Consider the following 13,008-nt stretch of genomic DNA (forward strand, 5'->3'; position numbering starts at 1 on the left):
ACAGTGCCTGACATTACGCTTTGTAGTCCATCAAGCACGAGGCACCCAGCTGTTTGGTAATGCGTAGGTAGGCTAACTGGCAGGCTTATCCGTGCACTTCCCCAACCATCTCTTTTTATGCATTCATTACAGGGACTCATTGAATACACCATACGGGTTTTTTTTAGTATAAATACTATATTTCTTTTATTTAAATATTTTACAACTTTTGAAAACATATTTACAGAAACTATTCTTGCAGTATCACACTGTACACACAGAAAAGTGTAGTTCTCATTCAAAACAAACATCTGCTTAAAGACAGAGGAGACTCATCTTGACTGCAAAAGCACCATCAAAGAAAGCTTGAACGACAGTGATGAGACAGACAGTGAGGGACAGCTAAGTGGGGGACTAATATGTGGACCACCACCCAGGTCCTGATGAAGACAAATCAGCTCTGCCGCACACAGCCTCTTGACCAGGATAGTCTTGGTGAACGTTTCCTTAAGGCAAGTCCTGGTTGTAGGAATGTGCCTGGACTCTCCCTGGCCACTACAATGGAACAGTGACTTCAGAAATAAAGTGGGGATTTTGAGGGGGGGAAGAAATCAGCCATTTAGTGGCTGAATACCACTAAAGTCCTGGTTATAAGAGTGTGCCTGGACTCCCTGGCCACTACAATGGAACAGTGACTTCAGAAACAAAGTGGGGATTTTTTTTTTTTTTTTTTTGGGGGGGGGGGGATCACCCATTTAGTGGCTGAATACGTTATTCAGTATTCAGCTGCTAAATGTCTCCGATGAGGCAAGTCCAGGTTTTTAATGAATCTTAATGCCATTTTTAATTAAGGACAAGATCCATTTCTGATTATGTAGCAGAGGCTGTGTTGTGTTGAGATGGGCGAGAGTATCAGCAACACAGACAGAAGTGAACATCAGAGATACAACCAGCCTCGACAAACATCATGCAACACTAGCCCAGACGATTTACCAGGGGGAAAAAAGAGAAAAGAAATGAAATGCAGCTTAAAATACCTTTTTTTCTCCATGTCTAAAACACACACCCTAACACACACAGAGGTTTATTGTCAGTTACATGTGGTATTGTCTTAATAACTATTTAAGTTTACTGCCTGCTTGTTTGATTTGTTTTACATGTCCTTGTACATATATTCAGACATTACAGCGACCCCATATTCTTCTCACAGAACAGCAAAACACATTCCCAACATAACAGAGTGTGGAATTTTGAGATGCCTTGGTCATGCTGGCAGCTATGGCTTTCCTACTTTGGTTTTCTTAAAGTAAAGAATCATGACCTGCGATAAAGTTACGCACGCATACTTTCTTACACAAACACACATACACCTTTAGCGACCAGGGGATCTGATCACCAAACTACGAAAGCCAAACATGTTCAAATGACCTCTTTTCTGGTCACAATCATGATTGAGGCACATGGATGAGGATGTGGTCAATTATTTATTTTTTTGACCATTTTCCCCCTTTAAACACATCTGACTTTTCACACATACAGCCTAATTAAGCTTCACTGTCCACTTCAAACACAGACAGTTGCTGACCTGGATACATAATGGCAGATATGATCCAAATAAATCAGCCAAACATACAACCAAATCACTTGTGATGGCAACCATATTGCTTTGACGTTTCCCAAAAGAGACCAGGATTATAATGGCTCCCATCTTAGACATACCAACATTCTGACTTGAGCTTAAATGGTAAGAACCGAGAAGAGAAATGTGATCGGGTCAGAAGAGGACCCACTGAATGATGTAACAGTTAGATGGAGCTCCAATGTGAATGATGCACACATTACACTCTAAACACACACACAGACACACACACACCCACCCACCCACCCAACCAAGTTGACCCATATAAATAAATCAAATAGACCAACTTTTTTGTTTCATGTACATATGAAAAAGCAGCACACTCGTTCAACTTTCTCTAGATTGAACCTAGAGCCGAAACAAAATAAAATAAAAAAATATATATTGTTAGACAACCCTTCACACAATCATCACTCTCTCACAGTGCAGGTGGTGTTTAGCCGTCCGAAAAACTGAATATGGCTGCACGTGCACGTGACCTGAGCCGAACATCCAAAAAAGAGACGTACATCTACCACACTTTTTTGTTTGTTTTAAGTAAGCACACTACGAAAGAAACATAATACAAAAATAAAACCTCTGACTTTCAACTCATACCTGACCTAACTTTTTTCTTTTTTTTTTTCCCCCTCACCGAGAGTACTTCCTCCCAACAACCTGCTTCGCCCTTGTGCGTTGTTGACCTGATCAAGAAGAGGAGTAGGCAGTATGAACATGACATCTGACTGGCAACTTCAAAAAACTAAGATGCATTGTGTAGCCCCAGACACTAACCCAACCACAAACGTCCCTGTGTCAGTGTCTGTTAGGGCTGACATCTCCCATTCCAACAGCAACACTCCCTTCTTCCCTATACGAACTTCAGTCGCACTGAAACTATCCAACCACTCACTCACATTCACTCACTAAATGCAGACAGTACATTTATTATGGCCACGGCCCTTTAACCAGAAAAGGCTCAAATCAAGACATCAGACTCAAACTTTTGCTTTTGCTTATGTTAAACCCACAAATGCACCCTACATCTGCAAACATCCTGTGCACGATCAAACTCCCATCTCAACTAGAAAACCAGGCACCAGTGCCACCATCATTCAGAGTAAATATGGGCAGCACTCGCCACAAATGTTTATGAGTCACAGGCAGTTTAATGGCCTGAACATATTCCCAACACACATACTAACAAATAGACCCAGGCATCTAAACAATCTATAGCATCAACGTTCCAGCACAACAACAGACATCCTTAATTTTCCTTCCAACAAACAAGAGACATTTAGCCACATATTTCTGCACTCTGCCCTCAACCCCCCCCCCCCCCCATACACACACAAACACCTTCCCACACTACAACCATCTCCCATGGTGACAACAAAGACCCTTTCTGCCTGAATGTAACCCCATTCCATCCCTAGAACCGCATCCTTTATGACACACCACTCTTCTCATGTCACTAGAACCACACAAAGGACAACTATACCTTCTGTTACTTTTTGTTTTTGTTTAGATCGTTCTCCTTTCAGCATGCACACCACATAGACAGAAATGATTGTCATCTCGGTGCGTCATCTTTGTTTAACAGCCCCGTGTCTGCATTGTCTGGTGCAGAGTAGGAAGACTTTGACCACAGAGGCTACTTCTTTGTGTCGTGCATGCGTTTGCGTGTTATGCACATGACGACCAGAGTGACTACAAAGAGGGCAGTGCAAGAAGGAGATGGGGAGGGGTGAGAGGGGGAGGGGTGACTCGGGCGGGGAGTTAAGGTTGAGAACAGTGGAGGGCAGGGAGGTGGGGTAGTTCGGAAGACTCGGGCCTTGAGGTGGAGCAGCACCACATAGAGAACTCCCACAAGGAAACGCACATCACACACACTCCCGCACGCGCTCAGTCTGTGTACTCCGCCACTATGGAGAGGAGCACCGTGATGTCATCTGGCTTTCCTCCTGAAGAACAAAAACACAAGACACACACACACAAAAGGAATTAATGCACATATACATACACAACCATATACATTTACAACAAACAAACATACATTTACAACAAATTACCATGAATAGTCCAAAGAAATCACTACACATATTTAGTTTAGAAACATCCACTTAATATGAAAAACACTGTTGTTTATTCTTCATGTAAACATGTTTACTGAAAACTTAAGAGATTTATAGAACAGGTGAAATAGATCAGTTTGAAACTGTGACAGATCCATTTTCGTGAGGAAAGGCAGCATGTCAAATATGAAGCGCATATGGAATAAGGTCATCAAAAAACAGCTGAGTCAGCAGGAGGCCGCCCTCACAGTCTGGTCTCCCTCTGGAGGCGGAGGCCATCTTATCTCACCTCGTACATTCAGGCCATTGTCACAGGCAAACTGGGCGAAGGGCGACATGTAATTGGGGTCATAAGCCAGCTCGTGGGCCTGCTCGGCGATGCTACGAGCCGTCTGCTGGATGCTGTCGTAGTTGGTGTTCTGAACAGGACAAACAAACAAGTGGGCTATGTTAAAGTGGGTGTGTGAGTGTGTGTGTATAAGTAATCATTATTTCTTAATCATGATTTTGTAAATGTATATATTTGAGCATGTTTGGATATTGAGGTTTTTTTTTTATTTCAGCGTGTTTGAATGTATGTGAGAATCGGGTTATGAAATAATTCTGTGTTACGTTAGTGCCAGTGGGTCACTTGAATGCATTTGTACAATGCACATTAGTGTGTGTGTGTGTGTGTGTGTGTGTGTGCGTGTGTGTGCTGGCATGTGCAGAACAAATCTATTTAAGAGGCAGCTATGCATTATTTAGGCGTGCATGTTGAATGCATAGAGTGAAGTGTTAGCCCCATCTCAGAGTTGGTTCTCACCTTGAGCTTCTTGAGTTCTTGCAGAATCATGTAGTCAGGCATGTTGTCAAAGAGCCCGTCGGTGGCTGTCAGGATGATGTCTCCCAGCTGGACGTCGAAAGAGGAGCTGTCTGCAGCATCGGGACTACAAAGAAACGACAGAATTTATTAGTGGTCCAAACAGCGAAGCTAAAAGTGTATGGGCAGCAAAAATCATAAGCCTTAGAAACATCAAAAGTGGCAGATGGGTTGGATTTTCCATCCACTGCTCAGGCATATAATATGACACTCTTTGACCCCAAGGTGGTGCTGTAACAAACAAATACAATTTTTCCAAATTTCAACAATGGCTTCATGTACAGTCAAAATGTATATATTATTATATCTCAGGTCATCTACATCTTTCCTCCACTAGTTCTTTACTTTAAATTTTTCACATTTTTCTACCATTTTCAATAAAGTAAAAGAGAAAGTGGGGTGGAGAGGGATCATGTGTGAGTAAGGAACTGAGAGGTCTAGACCTTGGCCCAGTGACGCCCCTGGAAAACACCCAAAGAGCACAGTCCATGCCCTGGACGACAGCCATCACCGTGTCGCTACGGCACCAGGCATAATTCACTATAATCCGTCTGCTATCCGGGCCACCGGGTCACCTCTCGCCCACACACACACACACAGACAGACAGACAGACAGACAGACAGACACACACACCTGTTCTTAAAACGTATACCTGCTTCACAGACTGGGCACATGCTTCTCGGTCGCCATTGTCATGAGTAAATCCAATTTCGACTCCCAGGCATGCGAGTGCAAAGCATATGAGAGAAATTCCCAGACAAAGCCCTGACATGCCTGTTAACATGGAAGAGCCCAGAGGTCAAGCATGCATTAAAAATAAATAAAAATACGTGGTGTGTTGGGACTAAAAGAAGAACACACATACTTATGAGTCACGACCTTTCATTTAACAAAAACGTAGCCTAAGGACTAGCTAAAGAGGAGAGAGAATTGAGGGGTCTGTGACAAGATATAAAACCTATGGAGTTATTGAGTGAAGGAACAAAAATATGTGTCACCGAAGCATGCGTCTAAAAAAGGAACTGTTTGATTGGAGGTATCTCACGAGGCTGGTAGGAACAGGACAGTAAACAGTGTCCCTCAAAGGTTGAGCTGCCGACATAAAACATAAAATGGTCCGCTGTAAATTTAGAAAGTGCATGGAAAGCTTGAATCGTGAAACCCCTTCCCAGTTTAAAGAGCAAGAGGAGAGAGGGGGAAAGAAAGTGCACAACCAAGAGACGGGATTGGCCGACTTTACCGGCCCCCTAGGGTCCCACCCTCTGCCCATGATTGGAGCACAGCATCACTCTGGGTAGCGTGCGTGTGTGTGTGTGTGTGTGTGTGTGTCACACAATGTTGGCAAGCCTTAGGGGCTGGCATCACATGGCCCTGGCAACTCCTGAAAAGTTCTCCATGCAACAAAAAAAACAACACAACACTAGAGCTGGTTAGCATATGGGGTAGGTTCTGAGAAGGAGTGAGAGAACAGAGACAGAGAAAAGGAGTGAAAGGAGGGAGAGGAGTAGGAAGAGAGGGAGGGGGAAGTGGAGATGTTTTAGTATCTGTGTTACACTCCCAGAGAGCCCTTGTCCGTGGCCTAGGCCTAAAGTTGGGCGGTAGGCGTAAGTATGTTACACTCCCAACAAGGACTCATAGGAGGTCAATCAATACAAGGGGCTACAACAGGGCCGCAACTGAAGCGCTCCGTTCGCGTAGCATAAAAATAGTTTTAGAAGACGGGTCTAATTGTTGCAGCAGACGCTACACAAACGAATGCTTCAGTTACGCGCCTCCCTGTAAGAGTGAGATTTATTTTAACAAGTAACACGCAATGTGGTGGATCATGACTCAATCCAAAACCAATCACTTGTCATGACATGATTAATCTGAATGATTGGTAGAGTGTTTTGCAATCCCAAAGGATCAGCTACAGATACATATAGATATTTTACCTTCATACACATTTTTATCACTGATTAATATTTAGAGATCATCATAGTGATTTAAAGAAATGCCGTCTCCAAAACTCTTCATTCTTTAGGTGTGAGCCTGAGATGTGTAGGAACTTTCAAAGCACTAAGGAGGTGTGTGTGTCAGAGGTTGTAAAAGTGTTAAAATAAACAGCAAATGGTGTTTGTCCCGCATTGTTTCTATTGGTTGAAAAAGCTGAATGCACAGCTAGACAGAGGTCACCAACAGGCCATTTAGGACATATGGCAAACACACACACACACACAGGGAGAGAGAGTGCACAGCTGGTCATGCCTCACCTGTCACTCAGAACCACGCCCTCGGCCCCGGGCGGCGCGATGGACAGCTGGAAGGGCGTGTTGAAGTAGTGCTGTTGCTCGTCCGAGCGGTGCACCACCTCGCCGCCGCGGACCACCAGGAAACCCGAGTCGCCGAGGTTACAGGTGTGCAGCCGGTGACTCCGCCGGTCCAGCACCACGATGCAGGCCGTGCTGCTCCCTGCGTGGACATGAGGAAAACAGAGAGAGTGAGGGAGCTGGTGAGGCCTAATGAAGGGACAAATTACAATGGTAATCATCAGTTTAATGTAGCATTAATAATAGCATTAACAGAGGAGAGGTCAGGACTGTCACAACAAGACAAACCGGCCATCTACATACGTCAAGTGAGTCCTATCCCCCTTCCCTTCCTCCGTGCCAGCCAGCCACACGGACGACCTTACAAGCAGGGTAACGGTCACCCAGTGACCTTTCGGCGCAGTGCGCCGTCCAAAAATAAAACGAGGCCGGACTTTTCTGCGCAAACAACCCAGCCGGCGCAGGTGTCAAGTTAGCCGCCCATGATGTCAGACTCCGGAGAGAAATTCCACCTCCACTTCTGGAGCTGTTCCATGGGTGCATCGGGAGCCGCTCGGGCTGACGGCACAGGTCGCTTCAGTTAATGGCCATTTTCCTTTGCGTCTGGGGCTGTGTGTGTGTGTGTGTGTGTGTGTGTGAAGGAAGTGGGGCACAGGCTAAGAAGAGCACCTGAATTGCTTGCGCTCGGCTTAATTTTAGGCTACAGATCCACGTGTGGGCGAGTGTGTGTGTGGAGGGGGGTCCTCACGACAGGCGTCCTGTGACTCATCCTGCAGCTGGGTGGTAGTGGTTTTATTTATTTATTAGTGTGTGTGTATTTGTTTGTATGTGTGTGTGTGTGTGTGTGTGTGTGTGTGTGGATGCGTGACTGACACAGTCATGTTTTAATAGGCCCTGCAGGCAAGCGAAAAGACAGCTGTGTTGTAGACAAATGTAGGTGTGGTTTTAAATGTGGGAAAACAACAGAGTGAAAAGAGTGTGTGAGTGTTACAGGGCTCACCAAGCAGGCTCACTTTTGTTCACAAGAAAGGGAAGTGTAGTGTACATTCCATAACATCAGCGAGACTTCACACCAGCACAAAATGTCTGACTTGGTTGTAGCGTTTCTGACTGTGTCATTTTTCTTTTCTTTTTCCTTGCTCATAGTTGGTTGTTGGTTGGTCTGTCCGAGGGCATTTATTAACCTCACCAAGCAAGGACACTGTATTCTGCTACAGCTCATTGTGACAAAGAGTGTTTTCGTCTATGTCAGTACATCCACATGTGACTCACTCAGTAGGTAGGTAGGTGTTGGTGTGTGTGTGTGTGTGTGTGTATGTGTGTGTGTGTGTGTGAGAGAGAGAGTGTGTAACTCACCAAGCAGGGGCACTTTATTCTGCAGCAGCTCGTAGTAGGCCGAGGTGAGGATGGCGACTGGGTTGCTGGGCGTGAACCGGCCCTCCTTTACCAGCCGCTCGCACGTCCGCATCAGCGTGGCGGAGAACTGCGACGGGTCCACGCCATAGTCCCTCCAGCCTCCGACGCCATCTGCCACTCCTAAGGGGACCACAGAGAGTGAGAGACTGCATAAGGGCAAGTTCCAGTGGTATCCTTTTCCTGCTCGACTTACAGTGATGATGCAAGTGGCTGCCTATCCAGTAGTCCCTAACTTTCCATTGAGATCAATTATCTATCTATTTTAGCCATCTGTCTGTCTGCACATTTTATTCACTTATGCATGTAATCATTCCAATCCACCTCAAGGCACTACTGGAAAAACAAATCATGGGGTTCTCCCTCCCTGAACACCAATCACATGCGGACGGCTAATTTTAACTATTAATGCCAGCATGCCTTTGCTTTTATTATAAGGCTGCTCTAGGCATACGTGGGACGTCTTCGGCCTTCTTTAGCACAACATTTGGCTCACCATTTGACATCCCTCTCCCCCTCACACACACACATTTTACAAACCGACTGATTATCAACGCGTTGATAAGACTGAGACTGGAAACACGGCAGCTGCTTGTGATTGATGCACGAGACCTCACCTTTGTGGGAACCACAGAGCCAAATATACTGTATAGTGCCGTCACTCACTTGAGCAGGCTGCAGGGGGCAACTGTGTCATATTGTGGTCAAGGCAGCCACCACTGGGGAGTACAGAACATGAGGAGAGCTGTCAGCTATCAGGTTCTGACCCGCGTGCCTGGCGCCATGGAACCTCCCATTACAGGTCATGATTTACAGCGCTGCCCTTTTCTCTTGAAAGAAAAAATAAATGAACCCACCGGTGTGATGGGAATGTTGGAAAATGAACATTCTAAAGAATATCTGGGTTCATTGAATTGAACCACAGCCACAAATAATTGTTTGTTGTATTGGAAGGTAGGGGTGTCTGTAGGAGATACTTTAACAGAGAGGGAAGGACGCATATGTCTGACTATCTGTATGGGTCTCTAGAGAGACGTTTTAAAGGGAGATTTTCTGACAGAGGAAAAAAAACATCCATTTTGTAATGTCTTACTCCCTAGCTCTCTCTTTGTCTCTCTCTCTCTCTCACACACACTGTGAACACTATTCTGCTAGGGGGACCATACAAGAGCATCCAATTTAAAAGAAACAAGAAGTGGCACTCGTACATAAATATTGTACATCGATAAGATGATCAACCTGACAAGTTTATTTGCAGAGTGCTACAAAGACTTCAACGGGCAGTTATATCAGACCTGGACCTAGGACCTTACATACAGTACACTTCCTTTTTAATCTATTTAATCTTAATGAATTGCATCTGTGTTGACATATTACAGACACACTGCACCAACACGAAAGGGTACTAGCAGTAAGAGACAAGGAGGTGATCCCATTTGCCTCAGGTGGCATGGTCAACGGGCATTAACATCTGAGTTTTGATTAACAGTTGGAAATGGCCCTCGTGACCCAGTGAGTGTTAAGCTGATATTAGTCTTTGTAGGCGCTTGACCGTTCTCTCAAGATCGGATAAGTAACCTGACTAGAGAGAGTGTTGATGATCCTGTAAACAGGACAATGGTCCATTCAAAATACACAAACCATCTATCAGCAACAACACAACCCTTGTTTGATCACTCTTAACAAGAGGATGGAGGCTAGTGTATACTCAAACATTTGGCTACCCTATATATATATTATTTGTTAGGTTATGCAACCATACTAAATTCATGCAGTTTGTGATGAATGAGGACCACTGTATTACACTTACATTAATCAGATATAAGCTAAGGAATGCAAATTATTCCAAGAAACTCAAGATTCTGACAAAGTAACCAGACTAGTCTGTTTGTTTATTTGGTATTTTCCCTTCAACTCATCCCAGCAACCTAGTGAGACAGCCAGAACCCAGCTTTGGATAACCTCCTGCAGAGGAAGTAATAATCCTATACAAATTGTACTGACGTGACGGGAGGTGACGTTAATTGAAAGGCCATCTTTAACACCTACATATGCTATATGGAAGTTCGAAATATGGACATTTAATTTTAAAATCAGATGGAAGAAAATATAATTTCGACCTTGATTAATAAATTATTCGACCTTTAGCCTGAATGGTTGAGTGCCTTTAACATTCACAATACACTAGACTAGGGTGTACAGCTTAGAGCCCCTGGCTCAGTTTAAAAAAAATGACCATTGCTGTCCTACTTCCGCTTGCGCACACAAAAGAAAGAGATGTGAACAGCTGTGCTACCACGTGTCGTGCATTTTCCAATAGTAACAAAAGACTTCAGCGGCTCTGGTGTTCGGACTATTGAGATGAGATGAAAAAATACCATGAGTTTGAAGTAGTAAGCTAAAGAAACTGTTTTACAGGTATTATGAGGAACGTTTGTTACATGCCCCTGCAATTACAATCAGAAATAGAATACAAACCAGCGCAACAATTAGAAATACATGCATAAATGTGACATTTAAAAATAACTTCCTGCTGCTACTTAATTATAAAACATTGCATTAGCTAAAATAAGTATCTTATTAGCTATAAGAGGTTCAATCTTGAACAAATATTCCATTATTTTTGCAGATGCATAGTTGCCCAAATAGCTAGAAGCTATCGGTAAGATTTGTGAGTTTGGAGAAGATAAGCAGATAATATTAAACATTTACAGAATGTTGTCATTATAATAATAATCTAGTCTAAATGGAGGGCAGGCATCCACTTTATCGAGACAGATGACATTTTCCCTTCGCTTTCCATCAACTTCACACAAGAAGGTGTTTTGAGGACAAAGGCTTTCTCGTGCGGAACAACGACGTACAGGCGTGAGTTTGTAACATTAGCCACTATCGCTAGCAACATGGCTGCCTCCATGCTCAACCATTCTGACCTTTAAAAAAAAACTCCGACAAAATCACACAAAATAGCCCACATATAAATGTGTGTTATGACTTGCTACGTTTCGTTTATTTACTATCAACTGACATTTACATGGCTGATTATTTATCATCGTTCAGCATAAATTTGCTATCTCTTTACATGAGCAGGACAATAGGTTGAGTCAACACCGGTTAGTTGTGTGGAACGTTAATACGTTGTGTGCGTCCTTGGAATGATGCATTCTTCACAAAATTGTCATGCTGTTGTGTCTGCTATCTTTGTTTTTACTGATCATATAATGTTTACATTGAGCATGTGTTCACAAGATACCACCACTAGTTGTGCTAGGGGGGCTCGTCCTGAACTGTTTCTAGGTAAAAGGTCACGCCAAAAAGACTTCCTACACACAGCTGTGGTGGTTGCTAATTTTCTCAACAAAATAACGTTCTAACATTATTGTTCCATGTTTTCATTCCTCAGCATGTTATGGCGACCAACCAAGCAACTGTGTAAGAAAATTAAGTGTTGATAAGGTGAACTTAGGTCAGGTAGGCAGTCACACCTAAACGGTGCTACACACACAACCTAGCTTGCAGTACATCATTGTACGTCTCCACATGCTTGCCTTGAACCCATGAAGGTCATGCAATAAAAAAAAAAACCGGTCACGGGGAAGCTCCTATTAGACCATGCATCACTTGGTTACTGACACGCTTGTGTTCTAAATCAGACATAATCTGAATGGCAAATTATGTGAAATAATACTAAGAGAATTAGCTTGGCTGCCTTACATGCAGGACTTACCCAAAACATCAACAGATTTGTGTCGAGCAATGAAGCAAGCATCATCGCCGTAGCACATCCCTTTCTTCAAGATCCCCTTACGAAAGTCTTTTCCGAAACCACAGCTAGCTGTGATGAGGCTGTAATCCCGACCATCAGTTTGGGAGAGTCCACCCAGGACAGCCCTGGCAACAATTCTGCCATAGGAAAGTACGGATAACATCCCCCAATTCGAGATCGATGAAGTCTACTTGCCGACCCCAACACTGTCCGAGCCCGTGGCCACTCAGTCCGCCAACATTCGGCTGATCTTAGGTAAGAATTGTTGCGAGCTAGCACTTACACACCTAACGGAGATAAATGAAGCGTCCACGGTCGTATTAGCGATTAAGAGAAAGCGTCTCTGTAGGCCACACAACACAGCGTTTAAAGTCACAGCCTATTTAGGTTTTGGCAGATTTAACAGACGCGATTCCTCCATATCGCTCCATCCTACCAGGCATCATCCTTTCCACTCGCAAGCCCTCCAACAAACAACCCGGGTTCCGGAGAAGCAAAGATCGGTCTCGTGACCGTGACTCGTACTGACGTCAGGAGCTCTAGTGGCGACGCAATTCGGGCTTTCCCTAAAAGGACATTTAGCATGTTTCTGCATCAATGGATGACCCAAGCGGTCGCAAAGGACTTTTCACAGTCATTAAAAGTTAGTCCATAACATGCTATTAGTGGGCTATATTTCCCCTTTGCTGTATTAATTTAGCAGTACGCCTACTAATCTAATCATATAATAATCCTCGAGAGTTTTAACCCCCTGTCAGTCGAATAAATTAAGTGATATACATTATTTAATTTGTTTAGGTCAGATCATGAAATAAGAACTTTAATAAACTAGGAGCGAGAGATTAATGTCAGAGGTCTTTGTCAAAGATCTGATTATGTATGTGCATTTCAGTTTAAAAGTCACCATCGGAGAGCTATTCTGATCTGTGGTATGTGCTACAATTAGTCAAACTGAAGTCCTGCAGCTGATATTATACTTGATAAA

At 43.8% G+C, this 13,008-nt stretch overlaps 1 protein-coding gene across 1 annotated transcript; it reads right to left on the bottom strand.

The window, feature by feature from the left end:
• Positions 1 to 179: 179 nt before the first annotated feature.
• pptc7b (protein phosphatase targeting COQ7 b) lies at positions 180 to 12,522 on the bottom strand. Its single transcript, XM_076284615.1, has 7 exons — positions 11,985 to 12,522; positions 8,201 to 8,380; positions 6,788 to 6,986; positions 4,478 to 4,601; positions 3,962 to 4,091; positions 750 to 3,561; positions 180 to 615 (listed from the first exon to the last, which is right to left on the bottom strand). Exons 1-6 carry the CDS (start codon positions 12,184 to 12,186, stop codon positions 3,503 to 3,505), a joined length of 894 nt encoding a protein of 297 aa, XP_076140730.1. The 5' UTR covers positions 12,187 to 12,522; the 3' UTR covers positions 180 to 615; positions 750 to 3,502.
• Positions 12,523 to 13,008: the final 486 nt, after the last annotated feature.

This window comes from Alosa pseudoharengus, unplaced genomic scaffold (genome assembly GCF_046254945.1).
Source record: "Alosa pseudoharengus isolate Yale_2024_CS ecotype anadromous, Long Island Sound unplaced genomic scaffold, YU_APseudo_1.1 YU_APseudo_1.1_scf_14, whole genome shotgun sequence".
Classification (NCBI taxonomy): Eukaryota; Metazoa; Chordata; class Actinopteri; order Clupeiformes; family Clupeidae; genus Alosa; species Alosa pseudoharengus.

Excerpts from the sequence above, each read along its gene's own strand:
- pptc7b (XM_076284615.1), bottom strand. The coding sequence starts at position 12,186 with ATGTTATCCGTACTTTCCTATGGCAGAATTGTTGCCAGGGCTGTCCTG. Across the intron at positions 6,987-8,200 it reads GAATAAAGTGCCCCTGCTTG|GGAGCAGCACGGCCTGCATC; the intron begins GTGAGTTACACA and ends ATGTCCACGCAG. Across the intron at positions 4,602-6,787 it reads GGCGTGGTTCTGAGTGACAG|TCCCGATGCTGCAGACAGCT; the intron begins GTGAGGCATGAC and ends GTTTCTTTGTAG.